Source organism: Alternaria ethzedia (genome assembly GCF_023757985.1).
Source record: "Alternaria ethzedia strain BMP 0044 chromosome Unknown scaffold_2, whole genome shotgun sequence".
Taxonomy (NCBI): Eukaryota; Fungi; Ascomycota; class Dothideomycetes; order Pleosporales; family Pleosporaceae; genus Alternaria; species Alternaria ethzedia.
Genome location: NW_026056195.1, coordinates 1,509,705 through 1,537,333, shown reverse-complemented (window position 1 = coordinate 1,537,333; position 27,629 = coordinate 1,509,705). Strand labels below are relative to the sequence as shown.

Sequence of the window (27,629 nt, the reverse complement as noted above, 5' to 3'; positions counted from 1 at the left end):
GATACCACATGCATGCTACCCTAGTAGAGACCATGTTCTCAAAGCCTGACGGCTGTGTACATTGCACACGGCATGTATAGGTCGCGCTCGTCGGGTTCCACGATAGACTTGTTCGAAGCAGCGAGAACCGTCGGCTCTCCGCAATGTGTAATTCGTGATCTTTCGCTCACAAGTCTCGGTTTAGTAGCTGGCAGGCTGTAGGTAGACATACGAAGACAACGAGATAGATGACCATTTTTTTTCGGGCGCGACAGGCAGGAGAATAGAACGAGATGGCATGTATGCGGGGCTCATGACGGTCAATGCGAGAGACCGACAAAGCGCGCCAACTCATAATGTACTAGCGCTGTCGCGTCCTCGGCATCGACCCGTGGACGCGTCAATCTTCCACCAGCCACTCCAGATGTCTTCACCCTTACCTGCATTGCACTGGCTGTAGACACCCACTAAGACACGCGAAGCCCCTCGGCAACGGCGATAGCATATCTCTTTCCGTGGAATCAGCATTGACCGATATTCCAGTCATGGGCGAACAAGTGAAGGCGATCGTTTCATTATGCTCATGGAAGAGCTCGCGTATCGGCTAAAGTTATAAACAAGAACAAGTATGTAAACAGCAATGTGACTCCACCGAGTTGACCAAACAAACGCTATACCCAGACCCAAATGCGTACATCCGCCGATTCCTATCCAAACACCCGATAACCAACGCCGAAGAAACATCTCAAAGCTCGTCGTACCGTTCGTTCCTCATGTGCATCCCAACAACATCAATGCCATCCAAACTTCGTCATGCCGTGACACGTACACATAAGCCATCAATCATGCATTGCGACTTCGAAGAACACGTCGTGGTCAAGCTCGACATATCAAGCGGCGATGCCAACTCTAGAACCCTCAGAGGGCGAGTCGAAGCTTCAAACCGGGAGTTACGGAGCGAGACGCAGGAGCGTGTTCGTATCAGCAATCGTCAATAGATTTCGTAGATGCGGATCTAGCCGACAGTGCTTGCCTCTTCCTCAGCCGCGCGTCGGAAGTAATCGGCGTCCATTTCGGACTCGTTGAAGGCAGCAGTAGGCAGATCAGTACCAACACCCGAGTCGCTGGGTGGGGCATAGTTCTCCTTCATCTCTTCCTTCACGGCGTCAACAGCACGGACGATTTCTGACTGTGTTGGCAGCTCCACGTCGTTCTCGGTAGTGGCGGTCGAGATTTCGGAGCCAGTGACGTCGGATGGGTTGATAGTAGCAGTGGGCTCATCGTCTTCTTCGTCTTCGGAGTAAACGGAACCCTCCTCGTCGATGCGCTCTTCACCGGGCGCAGCAGAGCGAGTTGACTGAGCACCATACGAGGTGCGGCGGTCGATGTCGCTACCGGTCATGTACGAGGAACCGGAGGCGTATGTGTACTCGCTGCCTGTGCCACCAAAGCTGGAGCGACCGTCATAGCCTGGCGTCTCACCCTCAGCGTAGTCGCGGCTGTCGAGACTGTAACGACGCTCAGTACCGGTCTCGCTCTGTGCGTCCTCCTCGATGATTTCGTGCGAGATCGGCGCTGTCTCGTGCTCATCCTCCTCAGGCAGAACATCATTCTCCTTGTTGGCAATGACGGCGCTAGGGCGACCGCCCCAAGAGCCCTTGCGAGAGTAGTTGCTGGTCTTGACAGAGTGGCTGCGCTTCAGTCCGGCATTGCTATCAACCGAAGCTTTGGTTGTCGGATAAGCTTGAGCTCCTGTAGGGGCGTTACCGCTGATCTGACTAAGAGACAGGATGCGGCGTTGTGCTGGGTTGGCAGGTGCACCGTTGCGACGGATAGCAGGGCGGGGCTTGAGCGCAAGAGAAAGACCATTCGCGGCAGTGCTGGGAGGTGGCATGGCCCTGGTGTCCTCATTGGCAGCGTCTGCGTTGATGCGCTTCTTGAGTTTCGAAGCGTTCTTCGAGCCGCCCTTGGTCATCATCAGAGCACGGGAGTGATCCATGATGCCGTTCAGGATGCGACGCTCGAGTGCGTCAGCCTTGGTGTCCATGAAGTGCAGCTCCTCTCGTCGAATGTCAAGCGCAGTGTGCAGAGACGAGACTTCACCAGTAAGGCGGACCTTCTGGTTGGCGAGGTTCTCGCGCTCCGCTTGCAGACTGGCAACGGCAGCAAGAAGCGAATCTTTCTCTTCCTTGAGCTCAGCCATAGTGCGATCCTTCTCTTCCTGAAGCTCGGCCATGACACGCTCCTTCTCCTCCTTGAGCTCTTGTACGACGCGATCCTTCTCCGCCTTCATCTCCTGGATGTCTGCGAAGAGCTGCTCCTTCTGGGTAGCCTTCTCAGCTCGCAGACTCTCCAAGTCGACTTCCAGCTGCTCCTTCTGGGTTGTCCTGCGCTCAATGAGCAGAGCGAGCTCCTCAGCTTCGCGTTCCTTGGACTCGTTGCCATCGGTGATGAACTGCGTCTGCTTGGCGACGAAGTCGCTCAGCTCTACGGCAGTCATCTTGACTTGAGCGTGAATCTCGTCCAACTTCTCCAAGTTGCCTGCAGCTTTGCTTGCGTCATCAGCATGACCAATGAGCTTGTCGAGCTTTTCGTGTACAGCTCCGTCATTGTAGCTTGGTGCAGGTTCGATCGCCAGCAGCTTGTCGAGCTTCTCTTGCACAGGTGCATCGTCGTACTTCTCGGGAAGCTCGATAGACGGCGTAGGGGCTGGGAGTAGTTTGGGCAGATTGGCAAAGTGCGTCTGCAACTCTTCGGAGCGAGCCTTGGCTTCTTCGTTCCAAGCACGAACGTTCTCGTCTGCCTCCTCTTTGGTCTTCTGTGCGTGCTCGTAGTGAGCCTTGACAAGAGCTTCGATCTCGTGCAAGGCAACCATGAACTTGGGGTGATACTCCGTAATGTTATCCTGGAGATTGGTGAAGATATTCTCGACGTTCTTGATCTCATCACGGGTGTGGGAGTGCTCCGTCTTGTCGTCGAGCTTCTGTTCTTCAAACTTGGCAATGGTGTCGTTCTTCTGCTCTTCGAGCTTGGCGATGGTCTCGCTCTTCTGCTCTTCAAGCTTCGCGATAGTCTCAAGTTTCTGCTCCTCAAGCTTCTCCATCATCGCAAGCTTCTGCTCTTCGTACTTGGCGAGCGTCTCCTCTACCTTGCCAATCATAGAAGCAGAGTCGGTTGACCATTGGGTGGTGGTGCCCTCCATTCGGTCGTTCATTCCAGCAATGGTGGCGCCAAGGGTGTCAATGGTAAGACGAAGCTCGTCAGCCGTTGCCCTGTTGCTTTCAAGGATCTTCTCTTGTTCCTCGGACTTCTCCTTCATAACCTTGGCAAGTTCGTCGGCCAAGAGCTGAGCATCATCGTACTTGGCCATGAGAGTGTTGAACTTGTCCTCTAGGCTTTCCGTGAAGCCCGCGATGATCGCGGCTTTGACTTCGTCGTGCTTTTCGAGGTGAAGCGCAGATTTCTCAGCTTGGTCATTCTGGAGTCCCTCGATAGATCCATGGGCGCGCTCAAACTCTCTGGTGAGAATCTCCATGAGTTCCTTGACGTCAGCGGTGACGTTGTTGGCACCGAGGGTCTCCTCCAACGTCTTGAATGAAGCCTGAAGACCCTCGATGGGCCCTCCTTCGATGAGGGTTGTCTTGATCTCCTCCCGCATCTCATCCAATGCAGTCTTGACGCCGGTGATGTCCTCCACGAGTTGGGCAGCTTCAGCGCGACGTTCGTCGAAGTTGGTCGCGGTCTTCATGATGTCCTCCTCGTAGGTGTCCTTCATCTTGTCGTGGCTGTCCCGGAAGTCGTGGATTAGACCTGTGAGCTGTTCCAAGTCGGCCTTAGATGGGAGTTCCTCAGGATCTGGAATCTTCATGTCGTCAATCTTGACCTTGAGATCATCCACAAGCAGAGTAACGGCATCGATATCTGCCTTGGTTGCTTGAGGGTTGGCCTCGTCGTCAGCCTTAGCAGCCTTCATCTCGTCGAGGGCAACCTTGATATCGTCGGCGATGACCTGAATGACTGTCACGTCTGCTTTGGTGGCACCTTCCTCCTCGAACTTCTTAGCAAGTGCCTCCAAAGCCTCAGACGTTGTACGGACAACGATCTCGACATCTTCCAGATTCTCCTTGGTGATAGCGGTCGCTGGGTCTGGTAGTACGAGCTCCTCAATCTTGGCCTTGGTGTTCGCAAGAAGAGTCTCGATGGCGTCGGTGTCTTCCTTCCTAGCGATGCCTTCAAGTGTAGGCGCTGGTGTTTCGCGATCTTGCATGAGAAGGACGGCGGCTTGCACATCTTTCAGAAGCTCTTCGATGTTGACTAGATCCTCCTTCATGGCAGATCCAGCCACGGCGGCTGCAGGCTCGGATTCCGGCAACGGGTTCGCCCTGGCGGCGTCCATCGCGTCGACCTTCTCCTGGATTTGAACAAGCATGTACTCCATGTTCGCCAAGTCGGCGGTTTGCGGAGATAGCTTTGGTGACGGTGGTAGCTCCGCCTGTGTCGCTTCCTCAACGATCTCACGTGACATTGATTCTCCCGCAGCGTCGTTCGCGAGAGCGATCTCGTTGCCAGCTGGAGGAAGAGGGACATACTCTTCAGCGTAGGATTCTTGCCTTACGCCCTTGAGCATGTCGATGTCGTCACGCAACGCATTCAGGCCGTCCTTGAGCGTGTCCAAGATCTCGTATGATATGCTCATGTCGATGGGCTTCTCAGCGATCTTCGAAACATCCGCCCTGAGACCATCTAGACCCTCGTTCATTGCATCCATGATTTCGCTGGTAGCGGAGTTGTTGCGGTCCGGGGTATCCAGCTTCTTGTCCAGATGCGATTGAAGGTCATCAAGACCCAGCTTGAGAGCTTCCAGGACTTCCTCAGTATCGGCCCGGGCGTGTTGTCGGGTCACGTTGTCAGACTGACGAAGAAGTTCTAGCTCTCCACGGAAAGCCTCCAGAAGCTCCTCATTGACACCCGCAGACTTGAGGTTGGCCTTGATATCGTCCAGCGCAGCCTTCACAACCATCAACATCTCGGCTTTATCATTGTCACCAGATGGGACAAGTGCGTTGCCAAGTGACTCCTTCAAGGCCTCCAGCTCGCCACGGATGAGCGCGATGTTGTCCTTTGACGTAGTCTCCTGAGAGGTGTGCAGACCGTCGATGAGCTCACGAACAGCGTCGACGATGTCGTCCTTTTCGCCTGCGCCGCCAGACTTCACTAGTGAGCCACCCAATGTTTCGCGCAGATGCTCGAACTCCTCTTTCAGAGTAGCCAGCATGTCGTCATTGGATGTAGTCGCAGTTGGCTTCTCGCCCATGAGAGTGTGGAGTCCTTCGAAGCCTGCCTGAAGCTTCTCCAGGATATCGTTCTTGTTGCTGGAGGTGTCACCAAGAAGGACCTCTTTGAGCTCATCGAACTCGTGCTTGATCGCTTCGTTGATGTCGTCGTTCGAGTCAGTATCATCCTCCGATCGAAGGGCAACCTGTGACTTCATCTCGTCAAAGCCGGCGTTAAGAGCAGCGAGAATCTCCTCGTTGTTGTTGGAAGAGGGAGCCAACTGAGTAGTGAGCTTTTCATGGAGATTCTCAAACTCAGACTTGAGGTATGAAACCATGTCGCCACGGCTCCAAGCCTGATCTCCACGTGGACCTTCTGCGACGTAGCCCTGAACATCCTCGCGTAGCTTGTCGAGTTCTGCTTTGATGTGGTCAATCATCTCGCCGTCCTGGGTAATCTCTCGAGGCTGATTGACGGAGCCCTGAAGGTCGGCACGAAGACTGTCAAGTCCTTCGCGAAGGGCCTGGAGAACTTGCTCGGTGTCACGCCCGTTGGCAGCGGTGACACCTTCGAATTCGGTGTGAACCTCATCCAGCATCGCCTGTAGACGTTGCATGACAGCCTCGTTGTGAGGTTGTGCAGCGTTCTGGACAGCCTCTGAGATGGATTCCTGAGGAAGGTCGAGTTCCATTGCTCCAGGTTGGTGCTCCGCGAGCGCCTGGCGAATGACTTCCTCGAGCACTTCCCGAGACAAAGCATCCGTCGACGGTTGCTGGGCTGCAAGGGCCGGCTTCAACTCTTCCAACGACTCGCGCACGGCCATCAGAACCTCCTCGCGGATCTCGTGTACTTCGTTGACGGGTGGAGGCAGCTGGATCTGCTGTAGTGACTCCTGCAGCATCGTCTCAATCTCCTCCTTGGTGACGGCACCGGACCCGTTGAAGTCTTGTAAACCTTCGCGTAGACATTGGAGAATCTCGTCACTGCCCAATCCGACCTGTTGGACTTCATGGCTCGGGTTCATCTCGACACCATCAAAGGCCTCCCGGACAGCGCTGATGATGGACTCCTTGTCCACTGCCGCAGCTTGAGGTGTTGGCTGATCGAGACCACGCTCTGCAAGCGCTTGCTTGACAACATCGTAGACCTCGTTGTTGTCGACGGTGGTGCGGGTGACGACGGATGACATGGATTGCCGCCTTCGCTCACGCATGACCTTGTCCATGTGGTCCTTGAGGTTGGCAAGACCCTCTTGGACAATGGCGTTGATGTCTTCGGTGGATGGGGGTGAGCCAGATCCGGCTTCGGCTTCCTTGGCTTGTTCTGCCTCCTCCACCTTGCGAGCAAGCTCCCGTCCCATTCCTAGAACCTCCCCACGGAGATCTTGGATGAGCGACTTGGTGGCCATCGTAACGCATCCGGACTCAGCGACACTGTCCTTGATCTTACGGAGGAACTTGAGCATCTCCTCGCTCACGAAATCGGCAGCCTTTGGACTGGAATAGGACTTGCTGTCGGCCGATATCGTTCGAGTCAAGGCGCCAGATCCGGGGGATGGCTGGAACGAGGCCGAGCCAGCAGCTGCGGGATTGAAGAGACCGCCGGTTGAGCCTTGCTTGACGAACTCAGCCAACTCAGTAACCTTCTTGGCAGTCTCTCCAGTAGCCTTGTCGACCAGCTTCTGTAGACTTGCGACCAATCGCTCTTGACCGTCCTTCGTCACCATTTCGCGTATGATCTTCTCCAGCATTGCGACACTAGCGGCACCCTCGACAGAGTATGGGTTGGGGCTACCTATACGCTCATCTGTCCAGGGGCTGGTGGACGCCATACGCGGGAATGTGAATTGCTTCGTCGGTGTCATGTGAGGATCTTGCAGGTTGAGACTGCTAGAGCGAGAGGTGTCTCCGTTCATGGCAGCTGCCGCTTGAGCCTGCTGCTTCTGCGACATGGTAGACAGAAGATCCTTCAGAGACTTGCGGATGTCCTCGTCGCGTGTGTTCGTGGCTTCCTTGAGGCTGATGAGATCCGTCGCATTGTCTTTGCTTCGCCGGCTCAACTGCGACATGTCTTTTTGCAGGCTGGAGACGATGTTGTTGATGCTCATGAGCTGGCTGGAGATGTTATCGAAAGACTGTGGCGGTGATGGGCCGTGTACCGGACCTGGTGCCGGCGCTGCCGCTGGTGTAGCCGCTGGTGAAGAGTGTGCTGACCGGTTCGTAATGTTCGATAATGGAGGATCGAGCATGTGTTGGGGGATGGTCATGCTTTGCAACGCCTGCATGGTGGCCGATGGTGGTGTGTTCTCTCCCAGGATCGCCCTCTGGCTAGGCCGTAAGGCGGGTGTGTCTTTGATCTCAAATCGTGATGCTGGTGTAGGTGTGAGTTGTCGCATAGGGCTCACATCGGCATCCTTTCCAAAGTAGTCCCTCTCGTAGTCCCTTGAGATGGGTCGGCCTCCCCTGCTCGATGGTCGCTCGCGTTCGGGTGACCGCTCCGGCGACCGGGTATCGAGGAAGGGCCGCTCAGGTGAGCGGTTGTCTAGGTAGCTTCGTAGGTCACGAACGCTGCCCGGCTGTAATGACTGCATGCGCTTGTGCTGTGTGCCTTTTATCAGAGAGCGCTCGGACGAGGGCAGCTTCTGTGGCATGGGGTTAGTAGTGTATGAGCTCGCAGGTAAACTCTCTCGCGCCTTCTCTTCCAGCGCCTTCGCCGCCTTCATAATGGCTGCGGATGTGTTGGGGCGGGTGGTGAGAGTGGGCGAGCCAGGGTTGAGAGGCAGTGGCGGAGGTGCACGATCCGGGTCAGCACTATCCCACCTGAAGCGCAGTGTTAGCATATCGCGAAAGGCTACATGGCGGTGAGGAAGACGAACATGGGAATCATCCTGTCTGACGAGAACGAATGTGAGTGTCTGACGAGTTCCCGGTCGCGGGAGACCTCTCTGTCTGAAGAAGGCATTGTGATGTGTCGTCTGGTGTGTATTCAACCAAATATTGTGGTAGTGAGGCGGAGAGTGGGAGCGAGTATGATATGGAGCGCGTGAGTTTCAATTGGGGTATACAGCGGAGGGATGGATCGTGAAAAGCTATCAGCGATCCAGCGCAGGGTATATAATAGTTCGTGATATCGTGGAGGGTGGGAGTGTGGGAAAGTGGACTGCAGGTGCAGGGCGGGCGGTGTGTTGATCAATAGCTTGGGGTTTGTTTACGTGCACTGGCCAATAGGCGATGACGATGGAGGCGCGACTGCCAACTCAGCCGTCGCTGGGGCAGCAGCGGCGGCAATGGATGTCCCCGGCTGCGATGGTGCGCCAATGGCATGCATAGAGCGGGATAGATTGTGCAAGCCAATATTAGGGCGAACGTATTCAGGAATTGTCGCGGTCCCTTGCTGTAGCGTGTTGTTGACCGAACTGCGGTTGCCATGTGCCCTGGACTGCTGTGGCGCTGGAGTGTGGCGTCGCCCCCAATCGGAATTACGTGCCGCCTAACCACCGACCGCCGCATCTCCAGGTGAGCTTGTGAGCTCAACATCACCAAACAGTTCATCTCCGCCACCCCATCGCCCGCTCCACCTCACGACTCGTGCACTTTAATCACCTTAAACCACCGCGTATACCCTCACACCCTGCCCACCCACCATGGCTGTCCCGGAAACAAGCTCGCGGATAGCGGAGGCGCAGAAGCTGGCCAAGTCGGATCCCTCCAAGGCCGAGCAGATCTTTAAAGACGTCCTATCGCAAGACCCCGGCTCGAATGAGACGGCCATCAAGAACTATGAGAGCGCTCTGATCGGGCTCGGTGAGCTCTACCGCGACCAGAAGCGGGTGGACGCGTTGGCGGAGCTCGTGAAGCAGGCGCGGTCGATAATGTCATCCTTTGCGAAGGCAAAGACATCCAAGCTGGGTAAGGAAGCGAATTTGGATACCAGTTCAATCGCACATAGCTAACTCCCACAGTCCGACAACTACTCGACCTGTTCACCGCCATCCCCAACACCGCCGATATCCAGATCGATGTCACCAAGTCGTGCATAGAGTGGGCCGTCTCAGAGCGGAGAGGTTTCCTTCGCCAGAACCTAGAAACCCGACTCGTCTCCCTGTACATGCAGAAGCAATCCTACTACGAAGCCCTCACACTCATCAACAGCCTGCTGAAGGAGCTGAAGCGCTTGGACGACAAGCTGGTCTTGGTGGAAGTTCAGCTGCTCGAATCAAGGGTCTACCACGCGTTGGGCAACATACCAAAGGGTCGCGCTGCCCTCACTTCCGCACGAACATCGGCTGCTTCGGTCTACACTCCGCCTCTGCTGCAGGCTGGTCTCGACATGCAGAGTGGCATGCTGCACGCAGAGGACGGCGACTTCAACACCTCCTTCTCCTACTTCATCGAAGCCATGGAGGGGTACCACTCACAGGATGAAGAGCAGAAGGCTACTTCGGCACTCCAGTACATGTTGCTCTGCAAGATTATGCTCAACCTCGGAGACGACGTCACCTCGCTCATGACCTCCAAGCACGCTGTCAAGTACGCAGGCAAGCGGTTAGAAGCCATGAAGGCCGTAGCGCGCGCACACACCAACCGCAGTCTCGAAGAGTACGAAACCGCCCTGACCGATTTCCGCCAGCAGCTAGGCAGCGACCGATTCATTACCTCCCACCTCCGACGCCTGTACGACAACATGTTGGAGCAGAACCTGATCAAGGTCATCGAGCCGTTCAGCAGGGTAGAGATTGACCACGTCGCCAAGATGGTCGGTCTCGACACAATACAGGTTGAGCGCAAGCTTTCGCAGATGATCCTCGACAAGGTCATCATCGGAGTTCTGGACCAGGGTGCCGGATGTCTGATCGTCTACGATGAGTCGGAGCGAGACCAGGGCTACGACGCGGCACTCAGTACTCTAGAGAAGCTGAGCAACGTGGTCGATGTACTTTACACCAACCAAGCTTCTCTGCTAGAGTAAGAGGTGAAAGGGGAAACTTTGACAGCTCCCGAAGCTATGTACAATAAAAGCATAGATGTTAGGTATGCTACACGTCCAATGCGACTAGCTAATAACGATGACACATGACATGGCAAATCTTCCAGGGCATTCGTGCGCGCTGAAGTGGTGTTCACCTCGGTTTGCCCAGGCACAACAGCAGAACATTACACAGCACTCATATTTTGCCCGGCTATACATCGGCAAACTACCATGTCACCCTTGCTTCTTTTTCTCGAATAAATTGTCGTGTACTATCCGGCATAGCAAGGGCAGCCTTACCGAGCCGACACTATACACATCCCCGTCTCATTCGCTCATCCTTGGCGATCTACACCCACCTCCCATAGCAGCTCCACACAAGAACCACATAGCATCCCCAGATAAATTGGCCTGCACGACAACGAACGGGGGTTTGATTTGGAATCACGGAGATAGGGGGTGCAGGACGAAAATATGCAGAAATGAATGGTAGCAATGGGAATTCGATACGTGTATAAAGTACCATGTCTATCGCATGTATCTCGAACACCCAAGCAGGTCAATCTCATCGCCTCCTCTCCTTACTTCACTCCTATACTCAGCTTCATCATGTACTTCACCGCCGCCGCCGCAACCACCCTCCTCTCCCTCCTTCCCACGGCCCTCTCCCACGGCCTCATCACCTCCCCACCCTCGCGTCCCACAGGCCCAGAACTAACCTCCCACTGCGGCCCCGCCATAACCCGCACCATAAACGGCGACAACACCTCGCACGTCGAGGGCCTCCCCGAGCTCCTCCTTCCCCCTTACACCGCCTCCAGCTGCAACCTCTGGCTCTGCAAAGGCCTCCAATTCGCCGACAACCCGTCCAACAACACGCAGGTATGGAGCGCGGGCCAGGTCGTGCCCATGAAAGTGTGGATCCGCATTCCGCACGAGGGCTCGGCCAATGTGAGTATTGTGGATACGAAGAAGAATGAGGTTGTGGGCGAGATGTTGAAGGTGTGGGAGGAGGGGTATGCGCCGGGGAAGAGTGAGGCGGATGTACCGGCCGGGCAGAAAGAGTTTAGTGTTAAGGTGCCGGAGGGGTTGGAGGAGAGGTGTGGGACGGCTGGGGATTGTGTAAGTTTTCATGGGTGAGGTGGTCTGGGCGAGATGCTAACGCGGTGTAGGTGCTGCAGTGGTGGTGGTATGGAGTAGCGGCTAAGCAGACGTACGAGTCTTGTGTGGACTTCAGGATCGCGAAGACGAGTGCAAAGAGGGACTCTTTCGGTCGTGCATTCAGAGGATGAGAATTTCCGCCAGTGGACAGCGGTTTGTGGTCTAGGTTGCGTGAAGGGTTGAAAGTTTAGATTTAGAACGTTATGGTTTGTTCAACTACATAGTCAACCTATCCATGATTGATTACATGCCATCCCTTTAATCCTGAGCCTCTCTCTTTCTCGCTTGCATATTCACAACCGCAATACCCAACAACGTGCCGCAGAAGAAACAAACCATGATCGTCGCTGCGACCATAGTACAACAGTAACGCTCACTTTCTCGCCTGCGTCTTGCTTCTGTCAGCACTTGGTTGTCGCACACCTCGCAATGCGTGTGTGGCTCAGTATTGGGTCGAAGGAAGTTCGTGATGGTCTGAGCCAATGTCTCAGGGTTTGATGAAGATGAAGATGCGTTACCGGAAGAGGAAGTGTGGTTATGGGGTTCAGCGTGGAGTTCTATGTCGTGGTCGTCGGTTTGGGAAACGGTCGTGTACTGTGAATCGATGGGTTAGCAAGATTGGAGGCTTGCGAGACAACGTAGTAGGATGGCTTACAGCTGATGCTGATCCAGAGGGCGCGTATCGGTTCACGGGATGGTCGTGCAATACTTCTTCGTAGGCGGGTGCTGCTTCTTGTGGAACAGTAGGAATACCCATTTTCTTTCACGATTCAATAATAGTAGCTCTCTTGTGGGAAGTAGATATGCTCTGAGAGAGTAAGTAGTAAGTAGTTCTAAGATCAAACATGCGACAGCATCGTTATTATGTCCATCAGCCAGCTGCTGCCGCTTTGCCGGCCATCCACAATCTGGCAACTGGATGTTGGATGCCTGATGAGATGATAGGATGTTACGAGGGGCTGTGGTGGCTGTGCTGTCAACCGACCAATGAGATCGGTGCATGTCAATGGATTTGCGGGGCTGTGTCAGCTTGCAAGCCACCGTTCGGTGTTGATCGAAGATAAGCAGCGTAACATTGTTGCTTGAATTTGATTATGGCCATTGACAGCGCCGCAACACCCATATACTGATCTGCGCCTTTTGCTTGGCCACAGATTTGACCCTTTTCGGAAATGTCCACGCAGATCACGAGACGATTGAAACTGGGGTTTGATAGATGTTGAAACAATTTGATGAGTCTCCTTACTGCGCAACCTTGATAACGATCTTACCAGAAAAGTTGCCTGACAATTGAAGATCAAAGGCCTTCTTCGCGTCCTCAAACCCAAACGTCTTGTCAAGCATGACATCAAACTTGACCTTCTTGTCCTCAATGAACGCATTCATATCCTCGAAATCCTTCTTCGATCCTACAGCGATGCCTTTGAGCTTGGCGCCCTTACCCATCAGGGCCATCAGCTGAGCTGGCTTCCAATCCGCTTCCCAGCCGGCGAGGAAGCCGACTAGCGAGACAGTGCCGCCGCGAGCGCATAGGTAAGAGATGTCATCGATGAGGGAACCGACGCCAGTATTGTTGACTACGAAATCGACGCCGCGGTCATTTGTAAGTTCCTTGATCTTGGCAGCTTGGTCGTCGGTCTTGTAATTTAGACCGCGGACTTTGTCGCTGATCCGATCTTGGATCGCCTTGATCTTGTCGTTCGAGGATGAGGTTATGATTGGAGTGATGCCACCGGCGAGACAAAGCAGTAAGGAGAACATGGAAACACCGCCGGTGCCTGGAAGGTATGAGTAAGAGATTGGGCTTTCAGATATCTTGCCTTACCTTGTAGTAGAGCACTAGAGTGCTCTTGTACCGTCTCCAACGAATCCAGGGCATTCCAAGCAGTGACACCTGCACACGGCAACATTGCGCCCTTTTCTTGTATTAGCCCAACGCATTTGCAGATGTTTTCTGAACAACTCACCTCCTCCCACGACAAATGCTTCGGCAAGTGCACCAAATGCTTCTCCTGGTAAACGGCATACTCCCTCAGTACGCCCGCACCATTCGCACCGATAGCCACCGAGATGCTGTCATCCGTGGGATGAAAGTCGCCTTGGTTGCAAATCGGAGCAACAATATCTCCCACTTTGAAGTTTTTGACTGCAGAGCCTAAACCGACGACCTCGGCGGAGGCATCAGAGCATGGAATGCCTTGTTCCGTGACAGCAGGCGGGTATTCGGCTACCAACATAGCGACATCACGGTAGTTGAGCGATACAGCGTGGATCTTGATGACCACATCGTTGGGGCCGAGGTCTTTTTCTTGCGGCAGATTTTCTTGGCTTTGCTCAAGGGTGAGAGGGTTTTGACGAGAGGCCTTCTCTTGACCGGCGCTGCGACGGTAGGCCGTGTAGGTAGATGGATAGGTCATGACGGTCGTTGGATTGGGGAAAATTTGCTTTGGACGATTGCGCGAATAGGCCTGATGAATTGAATGTCGGTGTCGCACGACTTCGCGATCGATAAATAAGAAAAGTCGCGCCTCTTCCTACAAGCAGTGCATAGTTGCTGATCAATCATGGTGGGCTACTCGATTCGTCCGATGGAGTTCAGATGTTCGTCATTTCTGCAGGGTGTCGCTAGGTGCGATCCAAACTGGAACGTCGCGACGTGGAAGGAACGCTACCATTAAGCGCGAAGGCGCTCGACCATCGAGACTGCGAACCCAGCCTCCTAAATCTGCAAACATTTAATCGGGCCTTTCGATTCCAAGACAGAACGCGACATCCACGACCTGCAACATGACCATGTTTTGGCAATGCAGGTCTAGTTTTAGTTGCAGGCGGGGCCAGCGGAGTGGAACTTCACTCCGCTTCCGACCTTTTTAGTCAGCCTCAACAACCCTCCACTCACGAAGACCAATCCATGCGCCCTATGTTTGACATGGCATACCATCAAAGATCTTTCTTTGTAACAGAATTAACGGCTGCGTAGATCTGCTACCCAGCGCGTCTCTTTGTCGAAGCTGCGTCGTTCCTCGCCCTCCAGGCCACCTAGCCCGAATTCTCGCAAGTCTCCGAGTATCTCGACAGCCTTACTGAAACTCTCATTCGACGCATAGCCCTCATCAGTCAAGACACCCTGTAGCTCTTTCCAGAGCTCCTGGCTCTTGTTGAAAGTTCCCGCCTCTTCGTCGTGTTGCCGTATCTCCTCTGCTGAGAAATGGTACGGACATGGTTCGTTAGTACCAAAGTGACGCCACTCACTGCGACAATGGTCAGCCAGGGAGCTTGATGGCAAACATATCAACATACCTCTCAACGCGGATCAAACATTCTTCAAAGGGGAAGAGACAGTTGTCCCAGGTAGAGCCAACAAAAGCTTCTAATTGCTTGAGGGTCTGGCCATGGGGATGATGCATAACCTTGTACATCAGAGGGTTCTTCTCCACCGTAGACTCTTCGTACGTGTGGATTAAGATAGACTGAGACACTTGGTATTTGAGCTTATCTTTTGTAGCATCGTCGAGTGCTTTGAAGTTTTTAGGGAGCTTCATCAACATGTCAATCCCATAGTCTAGAAGCAATGGGGGGTTGGCACCGATGAACACCGGGGTAGCCCAGGCCCCCTGCCAGTCAATGATGCATGAGATTCGGTCTTGGTCGTCGATATAGACGTTACGAGCATGGGAGTCTGGGTGCCAAAGTCTGGGAGAGACGAGCTCTGAGTCCTTGGGAGTGATATACGGAATTGCAGTTAGAAATTTCTCCAACAGTGCTGTGTGAGCCTCTGGAGACTTTTGCTGTGGATTCGTGTACTGCCATGGAGTTTTACTCGGCTCCTGTGGGTTCGCATGGTTATTGATCCATTCGATCTCACGGCGAGCGACAGACTTTAGGTACTCTGCGGAAGATGTCCCTACAATTATTGTAAGTCTAGATCCGAGTTAAACAGGCATCCAGAAAATTACAAGGACCATGAAATTGCATTTCACTGCGTTGCTTCTCCCAGAACTCCCTTCGAGTAATTGGCCCAATGCAATAAGTTGATTCGATGTGATCGATGACATCTTGTGGACCACTTGTAACGATAGCCGGCTCGCATCCTGCAATACCACTATCTTTAAAATACAATGATCCCAATCTGACAGTGTGTGTAAGTTGCGCTGGCCGCAAATTTTTTGTTAGAGCAAGTTGAATCTTACTTTTCAAAGGAGACCGAGAGTAGTTTCCTTTCAACGGCTACAAACTCACGAATAATGTCACACTTCCTCCGCAGTGGGAGATCCTGCCAAACTTCGTGCAGTTGGGAGCCACTCGCTTCTTCCATGATGATATATTCTGCTTGGACAGGATTTTGGTCGGTGGCACTCCAGGCGAGAACTCGTGGGACGGGTAAGTTCAAAACAGTCCGGGCAAACTCCATAGTTGCCACTTCTGATGCCGTGGTATGGCCCCGTGGGCCAGCATTAGGGTGTGGGACTTTTGCGATGATCTTTTGGCCGTCTTCCATCTGAAGGCGATAAGCCTTGTTGTAGTTGCCTTCGCCGATCTTCTTGAAAGATATACACTTGCTTGCACCGACGGCCTGGCAAGCCGCTTGCTGAAGACTGGACATGTCAAAGCGTCGGTATCGGGCTTTCAGTTGCTCGCGCTCGTTCCATAGCCATCGTCCGCTCGTGTAGCAGAACAAGGGATTAGTGTCAATTTGACGATGTGAGGGCATCGCGCATCTACCCTCCAAAGTGTGTAGTAAACGAAGGTAGTGCCGCTTTGCGATGTTTGACCAGCCTCGACCAAGCGCCATTGCTAGAAACTTGTAAGGAGGCTGTGATGTAAATAATGATACTAAGTTGATGATGGAACTATGAGACGCGTCGCCAAGCCTGCAGCCTTTGTGGGCTTCTCAAGTTAGATACTACTGGCGCTGAGCCTGCTTCTTCCGCGAGCGTTATTCGTCGCGATGGACGAGCGTGGAGACGATGACATTGCTGTATACGGATCAAGCGGCGTATGTACTAGGCGCGTAAGTATCAGGCACGCATGCAGATAGAGCTTGCATCAGCGCTTGGTTGGCTGATTCCATATTGACGGGTGTGGTGGGAGGGTGAGCTTGGGCAAGAAGCCAGCCACTGCCGCGACGCGTGTTCGGAGAAGCTTCGGGACGCATGCGCCACAGCTTGAGCTTTTTCGGCGGAAGAGCAGGGGTGCATCTTCGCTGTTGCTTCTAACGCCACAAACAGAATTCCAGAAAACACAGTCGACATTGTTATCATTTGAGTTTTACTAAAGTAATCCAGAGTTTAGCTCGATGCAACCTAAGTATCAGCAGACATCACTTTCGCAGAGAGAAGTCTAAAGATATGCGACGATCATGATGTTCTCATTTCCAACGATCTAAACAAGTACTTTCGGTACTTGTATTACTTACTTCAGATTACGCCTCCGCCGTTGTAACTTTTAGAACTAAATGTTAGTATGAGCGATAGAGATGCAAAACCTCAACCGCAACACCGCGCTAGTATTACAACCATCAAAGGAACCAAATCGTCAACTCATCAGATCATCTCATCGCAAACACCATACTCAGCCACGACAGGCTTACGAACCGCCCCACCGGCCACCGCCCCCATCCCCAACACACAACTCTCCTCACCCAGTATCTCCGACAACTCAACATCGCCCTCTGCCAAGCCCTGAACCGCCCGAACCAAGTCCTTCTCGACAAAGTTCTGGAAACGGTCGCGATTAGTGTCTACACCGGGACGGTGGAAGAAGAACTTGACCGCGGTACCAAAGGCAAACCACTGATCGACCATGAACAGCATAGCTTCTTCTAGTTCACGATCCTCGTAGATGTCCTGGAGACATGGGCGGAGGAGCGAGCGGATACAGAGATGAATTTCTTGGAGTGGGTTGGCGCCTTGGTTTTGGAAGTTGAGGAGGATGTCGTGGAGGGGTGAGGGAGGGAGGTCTTCGAGAGAGAGGTAGATACGAACTACCTTGATGTTGCCGTCTAGAATGGTGGCGGGGTCTTGGATCTTCTTGGTCGTCTGCTTTCCTGTCGCGTCGGTGGCGACAGAGGCGAAGACGAGGCCGGTGGGTGGGGATACGGTGGGCAGCTTTTGGACTGCTGGGGCGGCGGTAGAACTGGGCAGTTTTGCGCCTAGCGATAGAGAACTTGAACCAAACATGGGTGACGTCGGGGATTTGTTTGAGGAGGCAGGCGCAGGAGGACCCATACCACCCTGCAGCGCAGGGCCGAAGCCCCAGGTCGGGGAAGTGTTTGTGTTAGTAGTAGTAGTAGTAGTAGTAGAAGCGCCAAAGCCGAAGCGCGGCGGAGTAAGGAAAGAAGGCATTCTGTTAGTTAGTAGAGTCGATGATCCTGTAGTTGAGGGTGTTGCAAGTGTTGCGATTGCTGTCGTTGAAACTGTTTGTCGCTGGGCGTGGGGGACCACGCACTTTTATAGTTGCAGGGCGGGGACGCGCACAGACAGTGTGCGTTTGAGCAAAGTGGTGAAAATGCGAAAATGAGTGAGTCAAGAGAGCGAGATCGGCGTTGTGGTAGAAGGCCTATGGTAGCGATGATCGCGACCAAAGTGTCACCGTAAGTGAGCGAATCATCAGTGTTAACTTGGGAAGATGGATTAGGCTGCAAACCCAACTGAGGGTCAGCGGTGGTATGAGTAATGATAGTGGAAGACATCTGTACTTCATTTGTGTAGAAAGAGAGTATGTACAGAAAGAATGGTAGTGAAATGAGTGTAAGTTCCATCGCCAATCCGAGGACATTCCAAGCACCCATGTGCTCTGCCAAAGTCCCAAATCCCACGTTCCGCCTATCCCATCAAATCCAATCAACAAGCGGCGATATCAGCTGGTGTATAAATGCAAGCCGAGCTAGGTCCTTCGCTGATCTGCTTAGGCTCAGCACCCGTATCGTTACCCTCGAACTCCTCGCAAATAGCCTTTGTGCCCGTGACGCAAGAGTTGGTAATGGTAGCGGTATCGCCGTAGTTGGAGTTGATACCAACGAAAGTCGCTGTTCCGCCTGTAGCCTTGACTTTGTCGATCTTGACGTGGCGCTCGCCCATGGTCTTGCAGTTTCCACATGATCGGTAGAGCTTGCCAAAGGTTGAGACTGTGAAGCCTGAGATTGAAATGGTACCCGCGCCGTTGTGTTGGATAACTTTGTCGGATGCGCCCATGGCTCCGCCTCCGGTGACTGTGCCGTCGCCGTCCTTCTTGAAGGTGAGAGCGTCTTCACATACATCTTCCCACCAGACATTCTCGATGGTGCAGGCTCCTTGGCAGTGTACTCCCTCGATCTGGTCGGCTCCGATGATGACGTTGCGGAGAGTGCCGCCGTTTGCGATGGAGAACACGGCGTCGCTGTCTCCTCCTTCTGATTGACCGGTGCAAGACACTCCACGGCCGAAACGCTTCATGCCACCATCGAATTCGCCAGTTACCATCATTGTCTTGGAGAGAGTAGACTCGCCAGCTGCTGCAGGCATGGTACCGCTTGCTGCACTACCACCTGAGCTAGGCATAGTGGAGTTGCCTGATCCAGAGCCCGATCCAGTTTGAGTTCCCGAACCGGAGGAAGATCCACCACCTGAAGAAGAGCCACTGCCTGAGGATGAACCACCACCTGAAGACGAGCCACTTCCCGAGGATGAGTCGCTGCCCGAAGATGAGTCACTTCCTGAAGACGAGTCGCTGCCTGAGGAAGAGTCGCTACCCGAAGATGAGTCAGTTTCTGAGGATGATCCGCTGCCCTTGCCGCCACCGCTGCTGGAGTCGGAACCTGATCCCGAACTTGAACCGCCATCTCCACCAGAGCTTGAACCAGAGTCGCCAGTCGCATCTTCAGTGCTGTCGCTAGTGTCTTCGGAAGACTTGTCCTTGTCGCTGGAAGAATCCTCGCTGCTATCAGAAGAGCCAGAAGACCCCTCCGACTTGTCTTTCTTGTCATCCTTGGCGTCGGAAGCACCGTCCTTGGAGTCAGATGAATCACCTGCAGAGTCCTTGGAATCCGAGGTGTCTTTAGATTCGTCATCGCTCGCTCTCCAAGCCAGACCGAAGGGTTGACGCTTCGTGACAACAGGTTCGGACTCAACAGACCTCCGCTCATAGTCGTTTCCAGGGGTGAACATAGGAGCACCCGTCATCTGAGGGTCGGATGGCTGACCGCCAAAGCCTGGGAAGCCGCCCGTGGGAGCAGCACCACCTCCAGGAAAGTAACCGGGGTCACCACCATTGCGTTGGCCACCTCGTCCTGAGCCACCACCCATTCCCATTCCAGAGCCGATGGAATCAGAGCCAGGACCGCTGGACTCGGTGCCGTTGCGTTGACCGCCGCCGTGTTTGCCGCGATGGCCACCACGATGGCCATGAGCCTTTGTAGGAGCGGGGCCTCGAGCCGAAAGTTCCGTCGGTTTAGCAGGGGCAGGAGCAGGTGCCGCGGAGACAGAAACGATCAGGGCCGCGGCCGCGATGGTAGTCAGAGAGAAACGCATGTTTTGTTGGTTTTCCGGGTGGTTTGAAGTGAAAGTAGGGTAACGAAGGTATTGCACAGCAAAGATGACACAGTCAAGAAAAGAAGGGTGACCGGCACTGAGCTGGAGAAGAGAATGTGGAAAAGGGAAGGTGTTGGAAGCAAGGAAGAGATCGTTGGTCCTGATGAGGATGAGGATCTTGCAATGGGCGGGCAGCGAACATCTTTATAGCCATTGTGTTAGGAATACGTACTGTTGGTTTACTGAACATGCGTGTCGGTGGTATACGACAACGTCCCACACCACCCGCACCCCAAACCTACAAGCGCATCATGCCCATCGTCGGTTATACCACGGATACTATGCACTCAATGCGATGACTGAGTAGGCCCGAACACACGTGCAGTCGTGAATCGAGGAAATGTGGAAACAGGCCTGGTATCCTGGAAAAAGACTGTGTTTGGTTTGCGCGTCCCGTTGACGAAACCGATCGTCCGACAGCTGACAATCTATGAGAGGGATGTGTCAGGTTTCATGTTGAGGATGTCGGTCTTGGCAGCAGTGACAGCCATGTAGGGTGAAGCTACTAGTGAAGATGCAGAAACGTCCCGCTTGTCAGTTGGTAGTCTAGAAGTTCCGGAAGTTTGGAGTTTCGTGTCGCACGTTTCACTTACTCGACGGAACGAACGCAGGTTGGATGGACTGACCACCAAGAATGTAGTATTCGCTATCATGCAGCGCAATACAAATTAATGAAAAAAGTGACATTAGCGAGGTCTGCATCGCCTACATTCGCGCTGCTTCCTTAGGGTCTGGCGTTGTCCCTATAACGATCTCGCTTTCCTAACCCAATCTTTGCGAATATCTTCCAATCTAAGGAACCGAGTGCGCGGTATATGCGAGGTGGCTCGGGTTCTCCAGTACTATCTACCACGGTGGCCAAGTTGTCTTTCATGTACACTCGAAGTTCGTCTTTGAGACGCGAGGGTGTAAGCCGTGAGTGGTATATCGTGCTCAGGCCTTGAGCCTGCATGCGTGGGATATGTCCATCTAGTCGGTTAGCACTGTGTATATGTGGATTGCATGTTTCGATCTGCAAGATGTGCACTGGTCTTGAGGACGGGCGGTTTGAAACTCCAAAGCGTTCCCACAAGTCGATCAGCTGGAATGGCTCGACAGCATAACCAGTAGCGAATCGTAGCTTCAGGGCCAGCTCAACATCCATAGCGTGTTCACCGGCGTTACCGGTTCCGATCATGGTTCTCGGGGTAGCGTCACCTCCGAGGACTTTCAGAAGGCGGTTCATCCATTCGTTCACGACACGCGAGGAGCGTCCAAACTCTTCGAACTCGAGCTCGCCGTTCCTGACTTTTGGCTTTGACTTCCATTTGATACGCACCATGGCATGCTGATTTTGTCCGGTATCTCTGTTGCGATACAATGCCCAATGTAACCCAGCGGCGTATACTTTGCAGTACTCGAGGACGGATCCGGGAATCCGGTTGTCAGCATCAATGAAGCCGACGAACTTACGTCCAACAAGCTTCGTGATGATCACACCGAGTATCATAGCCTCTCCTTTTCCGTTGTTCATGCGTGGAACATGTGTTTTTCCCTCGGGCGTACTTGTTCCTGGGTGTTGCAACAGCTCTGGCATTCCGGCTTCCTTGAAGGCGCGGGCGAAGGTTGACTCACCTTGATGATGTACCATAACAGATCGACTTGCAACCTTTCCGAATTTGAGCAGCGACTCGCACTCCGCCTTATAGTTTGTCTGGTTGCTGTTCGAGATGAAGATGACAGAACAATGATGTGGAATACCACGAAGAAGGCCTTCGAGAACTGTGATATCTTCATCCATGCAGGGAACTACGATTGCAAGATTGCGCTCGATGCTTTCGATTGAATTTGGAGTGATGACAATGTTCTCCTGATCGACAGAGGTGTTAGCCGTGCCATCACCCGATGTGTCTTGACCGCCTGCGTCCAGTTCCGAGACAGAAGACATCTCGCGTAGCTGCACGTTCCCGACCCGGGTGATTTCTGGGCGGATGCTCAATCTCATGATGAAGATAAGCTGATTATCGAAGTGGACTCAGTCTTGCAGCGGTTCTGATAATGGAGTAAGGGTGTATGAGGAATCAAAACGTGTATACTCACATAGGTCTTATAAAGAGATTCTTGCGGTCTGCTCGATGCTGCTCTTGACTGCATTGTTAGGCGCAATGATAGAACGTTTGACTCTATGTGATCGACGAACTATTCATAGCTATCAGTACAATCTTTCGTGCGGAGCTAATTGCAGTGTGAATCCGAGGAAGGCTAGGATTTGATAGCCGATGTCGGCGTATGTCAATGTTGCTAGACACGCTGTAGCAGAGGTGGGTCCAGGATAACGTTGCATTGTGTCGGGCTCTGCAGCGATTCGACCATTGAGTATATCGGGTACTGAGGGTGGCGGTGCTTGTTTGGCACTGACGCGTTGTTGACATTGTCAAGTGCCGCAATTGACAATCACAGTACTGGTGACCCTTCCTCATGAAAATGTCCCTTTACCGGGAAAATGGAGTGGATGAATTGGATCGGTTACGTTGCGGTGATGATGCATTGCATGTAGCCAGTGTATGAAACGATGGATGTCTTTCTCTCAAGCGAGTCTTTCCACGTCAAACACGACCGGCCGTGGTTGCTCTCGGAGGATACTTTGAACTGCGATCAATACCCCGAAGAGTTCTCGCAGTCCCTTTGAGTGCTCCTGTCTCTATAAATGTGTATTCACGCGCCGTCGCGCCCTCCCACAATGGATGCGGCATGGTGGTGTCGTTTCGTATGACGCGCTGTCGGTACCGTCGCGGCGCGCGCGTTGCTCAATGAGGCAGACAGATGACATCTCAACACTAGAGGCTCATCCGGTCTTCTGCGAGGCTGGGGGCGACTGCATTGGGCGAGGGCTAGTGTTGGCGCGAGTGGTGTTGTTAGTGGGAGGCAGCTTCACCGGCGAAGTTTGTCGAGTGGAAGCTCGGCTATCCGCTGGAGCTCTGGCCTCGCCCGAACGCCTCCATGACGTCTGCAGCTGGTGACACCAGAAGCGCTATGCGGACCCGGAGACTGAGAGCTTTCCCCGCGTTTGCGATGCTTTTGTACTATTTCTTGGATCCTTCTTAAGTCGTCATTTCCCCGGATTACCCTGCGATGGCTTCCAACGATAATCCCGACAAGATGAGCTACATCTACAACTCGCAGCTCGTGAGCGCCCCTGACATGTGAAGATGGACACTGGCTGACATTGATCGTTAGGATGCCTTCACCCTTTACCATATCTCGCACGAAAAGGAAGAACACAGCTCGGTCGGCCCTGTACTCCCCGCCCTCGGCCATGCTTCGTCTGGCGCTCTAGGAACCGTTGTGTCGAAACTCTTAACATACCCTCTCGATGTCGTTATCACGCGCCTTCAGGTTCAGCGGCAACTACACCACGGCGACGCGCACCCGCACTACAATGGCTTCCTCGACGCCGTCGAGAAGATATACGAGAGGGAGGGCGGACCAAAGGCCTTCTACAGCGGCATAGTGCCCGAGGTTGTGAAGGGTGTTGCCGACAGCTTCCTCTTCTTCCTAGCTTACTCATATGCGCGACAGAAGAGGCTCGAAGCGCGAGGTACTGGACACAGCTTGCCGGCGCTCGAAGAGATCGGCGTCGGCGTTGTCGCAGGCGCCTTCTCCAAGTTCTTCACCACGCCTATCCAGCAGATTGTCACGCGGAAGCAGACGGCGGCGATGATGCGACAAGAGTCGTCGACTACCATACCTCCTCTGTCTAGTACCAGGGACATAGCACACGAGATCCTGCGCGAGAAGGGCATACAAGGCTTCTGGTCTGGCTACTCTGCCAGCTTGATCCTGACCCTGAACCCTTCCATCACTATGCTTCTGCACAAGGCTCTCCTACGATTGGTCGTACCCAGGGCAAATCGAGACGACCCCGGCGCGCGCATGACGTTCCTTCTCGCCGCCATAAGTAAGGTCCTTGCCTCTACCGCTACCTACCCGTTCTCACTCGCAAAGACGCGCGCCCAAGTGTCCTCACAGAAGCCCTCTTCCGGCATTGGTGAGACTTCCGACAAAGAGAAGTCAGACGAACCGATCGAGTCGAGAGCACTACAAGCTAGGCAGCGAACTGTGTTCAGTACCATCTTGCGCATCGCCCAGACCGAAGGAATCTGGGGCTTATACCAGGGTCTCGGGGCGGAAGTGCTCAAGGGCTTTTTCTCTCACGGCATCACGATGTTGATGAAGGACCGCATCCATGCTGTCATCATCAGCCTATACTACACTGTGCAGGGGGCGTTGAAGAAATACCCCAGCCCAAGTGAAGTCGCAAAGTCGGCGTCGGACAGCGTTCAGAGCGCTTATGAGCAAGGCAAGGAGCAGGCTAGCGATGCGTATGCGAAGGGCGCCGAAGTCGTCGGCAGTGCAACAGAATCGGCAAAGCATGCCGTTTCCCAGGGCTCACAGCAGGCGCAAGACCTTGTTGAGAAGGGCAGAGATGCTGTTAGCGAGGCCGCAAGCAGCGCCTACGACCAGGGCAAGAACGTGCTAGACAAAGGACAGGATGCGGCCACCAATGCCACTCAGCAAACTGGTGAAGCGCTTGAGCATGGCAAGAGGGCCGCAAGCGAGGCATCGCAGCAGGCCAAAGACGCTGTTCTGGACGCCGACATCAAGGACATCAATGGCCCTGACAAGGGCATCAAAGAGTGAGCCATGCAGCAGGTGATTTTTTCAACGCCTTCAGATTGTACATATACCCGATTGATTTTGTATCTCTTTGTTTAAAGGCATGTCTGTGGATGGAGTATGTATTCTTTGGTATGGTTCGGCGTCAAAAGCGTGCCTGACTTTCGTAATGCATAATGAGCAAATAATTGCCGGGTGAACTGTCCATCTACCTTGGGCGATCTGAAACGTCAGGGTGTCAGTATCCACTGCCACGCTTCGAGTAGCTGGTATGTCCATGTACCTAGGTACCGGACGCAAGCGTTCCAATGAGATTGAGCCTGTGTCCAAAGTAACTGCAATGGAAATCGTGTTCACGCCAGAACAGTACCAGCGCGTCGACTCGAAGCAGGATTTTCCAGCCTTGCGGGCTTTGTTGTCTCTGCTGCGCTGGCTATTGTGGGGATGGCTGGTCACGGTACGTCGCATGTGTCATGCCGGTGGCTGGTTGCAGCGGTTGCCCTGGAGGCCAATGCGCTAACCATCTGGCTCCGCCCGCAGCGCCTCCATCATCAACAACCACGCCTGGCGACACATTCGACTGCATGCCGCAGTTGAGCGGCGACTAACTACTAACCTGCACAGGAACAGGGCAACTATTGTTTGCGCGACATTGCGAGCGCGAAGAACCGACTCGAAGTTTCCGATAGTCGGCGGCGCATGACTGGCGACACTCACAGCACGGCCATTCGACAAAAGCGGAATCGTCAACATCCCGGATACCAAGAGGGCAGCCGCAACCCACGCGCACACCACCAGCTGCGGCTTTCTATGTCGTAGACGCCGGTGACGACATAGACCGCGACTGAGCCGCTGTGTGTTGACGTCTCGTCACTGCACCCCGCCCAGCTCATTCCCCTGATCACCGCACGCTGTTGGCAGTCGCAGCCCAACCCCCACCGCCATCATGACGACCACCGGAGCGCAGTCTTCGCCGAGCCGGGGAGGATGGAGCAGCATCGAGGAGGAGCTGGCTTACTACAAGTCTCAGTACGAGACGCTGGAGATGGAGCTGCAGGAGTTTCAGGCATCAAGCAAGGAACTCGAGGCCGAGCTCGAGCGCGACGTCGAGGAGAGCGAGAAGCGGGAGCGCAAGCTGCAGGAAAAGGCAGAGAAGCTGGGGTTTGAGGTTGAGGAATGGAAAGTGCGTGGTCTCCGACACAGTTGCGGCGCATGTATGCCCAACAGACAGTCACTAACAAGACACCACAGACAAAGTATAAGCAGAGCAAGGCCGAGGCCAACAATGCGCAGAACACCCTCCAGAAAGAGATCACCACGATGCGCGAAAGCCAGCGCGCCCTCCAGATGCGACTCCGCGACATCGAAGTACAAAGCGACGATTTCGAGCGCCAGGCACGCCACCAGACATCATCACTCGAGGATGTGGAATCCAAGTACAACGTGGCTATCGAGCGCAGCGTCATGCTGGAAGAAGAGATCAAGATCGGAGAGCAGGAGCGAGAAGCACTGCGGATAGAAACACAGCGCCTTAGGGACGAGCTGTCAGACCTGCGGGTAGAGGCGGAAATCACGCAGGAGAAGTTGCGCATCGCAGAGGAGACGATTGAGAACCACCACGTGCGTAAGGTATCCAACCATCTCTCGGGCGATGCCCTGAGGCCACGCTCGCCGGTCTCCGAGGCATCGACCACAGCAACCACCGTCTCCTCGCCCACAGCTGCTTCGACCCCACCACACTCGAAAGCAGATGGCCTACACACGGACGCGACTCCTCCTTCGCCACCGCTGTCCGACGCACCGATCACGACTAGATACGTACCCTCGACGCCCATGCCCAAGCGAAAGAACTCGTATGCGCCGCTGGACCCAGGTGCAACCCCTCGCGCCGGCTTGTACCAGCGAGTCCCAAGGCATTCACGAGGGCCCAGCATGTCAGCATCGCGGCCAAGTACAAGTGCCAGTGGTCGGGCGACGCCCTCTATACGAACGACTGCACCCGCATCGCGAGCGCCTAGACCGAGCTTTGGAAGTGCTGCACCGCCGCCAAGCTTGCCTAGGTCAGGCTCGCTCGTTCAGGTTCGAGGGCTGATTGGTAAGATGCAGAAGCTCGAAGAACGGGTACACGCAGCGCGATCCAAGCTCCCTGCGCCAACTACGACCCCACCGCGAGCCAGCCCCCGAAACGGCAGTGCCATGGGACACCACGTGCCAAGCACTGTTACATTGAGGAGCGGCAGAAAGCGCAGCTCCCACGCATCAGCGGGCTCGTCAGTCCCTGGCGCCTACGAGTCGGGTGTAAGCCGGCTGTCATTCGGCATGTCGACCTCGTCGCGCGAGCCCACCAGCAGCAGACCTGCCAGCCGAGCATCCATGTCGTCGCAGTCAGCAATACAGCGGCCGGCAAGCAGAAGCAGCACCCGAACGCCACTCGGACATTATTCGTCTTCGTCCATCAGCGGAACGGAGCCCCGGATGCCAAGGCCAAGGAGCTCTATGAGCGGTCATGGCCATTCGCATTCGCTCTCAATGTCGCGGCGGGATACAGACGCCAACAGCGACGGAAGCGGCGTCTCAACACCAATGGGCAGGCGACTTACACTGGAGAAGACAGGCATACCTACACCAAGCGGGATCCCAAGGCGTCAGAGTGCAGGACGCAGGGCAAGCAACAACATGGACAACGGAGACATGGCGCCTCCTGCTCGGCCACGAAAGATGTCGACGCAGGCGGAAGAAGAATCATACTAGGAAGGAACGGCGCATTGGTAGGAAGTTAAAGGACCCGCAGAACCACGTGTGTGTACCTCTGGATCGATCAATCTCTGGTGCATGATTTTCACGGCACTATACCTCATGCATTCTGGAGTCGGGTTTGCGATGCATATGTGCTAGAGTTTGGGAAATGGGACACGGACGGGGTGTTTGGTGCAGGTTGGTCAGGCATGGTTGCACATAGGGAGGATGAAGAAGAAACTCGAGAGGTGCCCAGCTCTTTTGAGGGCAGTTACATATTACTTTTAC

General features: G+C 54.2%; 10 protein-coding genes across 10 annotated transcripts; 4 read left to right on the top strand and 6 right to left on the bottom strand.

Moving 5' to 3' along the window:
- Positions 1-994: 994 nt before the first annotated feature.
- On the bottom strand, positions 995-7,975 carry J4E87_001309 (uncharacterized protein; the record flags this gene model as incomplete). Its single annotated transcript, XM_049372955.1, has 1 exon — positions 995-7,975. The coding sequence occupies one exon, from the start codon at positions 7,973-7,975 to the stop codon at positions 995-997; it is 6,981 nt and encodes a 2,326-aa protein (XP_049237613.1).
- A 921-nt stretch (positions 7,976-8,896) lies between these two features.
- J4E87_001308 (uncharacterized protein) lies at positions 8,897-10,221 on the top strand (the record flags this gene model as incomplete). The annotated part of the gene is made up of 2 exons (XM_049372954.1): positions 8,897-9,161; positions 9,215-10,221. The coding sequence occupies 2 exons, from the start codon at positions 8,897-8,899 to the stop codon at positions 10,219-10,221; spliced, it is 1,272 nt and encodes a 423-aa protein (XP_049237612.1).
- Positions 10,222-10,830: 609 nt separating this feature from the next.
- J4E87_001307 (uncharacterized protein) lies at positions 10,831-11,513 on the top strand (the record flags this gene model as incomplete). Its single annotated transcript, XM_049372953.1, has 2 exons — positions 10,831-11,343; positions 11,394-11,513. 2 exons carry the CDS (start codon positions 10,831-10,833, stop codon positions 11,511-11,513), a joined length of 633 nt encoding a protein of 210 aa, XP_049237611.1.
- Positions 11,514-12,624: 1,111 nt separating this feature from the next.
- J4E87_001306 (uncharacterized protein) lies at positions 12,625-13,799 on the bottom strand (the record flags this gene model as incomplete). Its single annotated transcript, XM_049372952.1, has 3 exons — positions 12,625-13,160; positions 13,208-13,298; positions 13,350-13,799. 3 exons carry the CDS (start codon positions 13,797-13,799, stop codon positions 12,625-12,627), a joined length of 1,077 nt encoding a protein of 358 aa, XP_049237610.1.
- A 548-nt stretch (positions 13,800-14,347) lies between these two features.
- Positions 14,348-15,985, bottom strand: J4E87_001305 (uncharacterized protein; the record flags this gene model as incomplete). Its single annotated transcript, XM_049372951.1, has 3 exons — positions 14,348-14,633; positions 14,683-15,286; positions 15,622-15,985. 3 exons carry the CDS (start codon positions 15,983-15,985, stop codon positions 14,348-14,350), a joined length of 1,254 nt encoding a protein of 417 aa, XP_049237609.1.
- Positions 15,986-16,925: 940 nt separating this feature from the next.
- On the bottom strand, positions 16,926-17,561 carry J4E87_001304 (uncharacterized protein; the record flags this gene model as incomplete). The annotated part of the gene is made up of 1 exon (XM_049372950.1): positions 16,926-17,561. The coding sequence occupies one exon, from the start codon at positions 17,559-17,561 to the stop codon at positions 16,926-16,928; it is 636 nt and encodes a 211-aa protein (XP_049237608.1).
- A 663-nt stretch (positions 17,562-18,224) lies between these two features.
- Positions 18,225-20,199, bottom strand: J4E87_001303 (uncharacterized protein; the record flags this gene model as incomplete). Its single annotated transcript, XM_049372949.1, has 2 exons — positions 18,225-20,049; positions 20,192-20,199. The coding sequence occupies 2 exons, from the start codon at positions 20,197-20,199 to the stop codon at positions 18,225-18,227; spliced, it is 1,833 nt and encodes a 610-aa protein (XP_049237607.1).
- Positions 20,200-20,673: 474 nt separating this feature from the next.
- On the bottom strand, positions 20,674-21,933 carry J4E87_001302 (uncharacterized protein; the record flags this gene model as incomplete). Its single annotated transcript, XM_049372948.1, has 1 exon — positions 20,674-21,933. The coding sequence occupies one exon, from the start codon at positions 21,931-21,933 to the stop codon at positions 20,674-20,676; it is 1,260 nt and encodes a 419-aa protein (XP_049237606.1).
- Positions 21,934-23,060: 1,127 nt separating this feature from the next.
- J4E87_001301 (uncharacterized protein) lies at positions 23,061-24,629 on the top strand (the record flags this gene model as incomplete). The annotated part of the gene is made up of 2 exons (XM_049372947.1): positions 23,061-23,114; positions 23,166-24,629. 2 exons carry the CDS (start codon positions 23,061-23,063, stop codon positions 24,627-24,629), a joined length of 1,518 nt encoding a protein of 505 aa, XP_049237605.1.
- A 922-nt stretch (positions 24,630-25,551) lies between these two features.
- On the top strand, positions 25,552-27,385 carry J4E87_001300 (uncharacterized protein; the record flags this gene model as incomplete). Its single annotated transcript, XM_049372946.1, has 3 exons — positions 25,552-25,788; positions 25,857-26,903; positions 26,960-27,385. 3 exons carry the CDS (start codon positions 25,552-25,554, stop codon positions 27,383-27,385), a joined length of 1,710 nt encoding a protein of 569 aa, XP_049237604.1.
- Between the last annotated feature and the right edge of the window lie 244 nt (positions 27,386-27,629).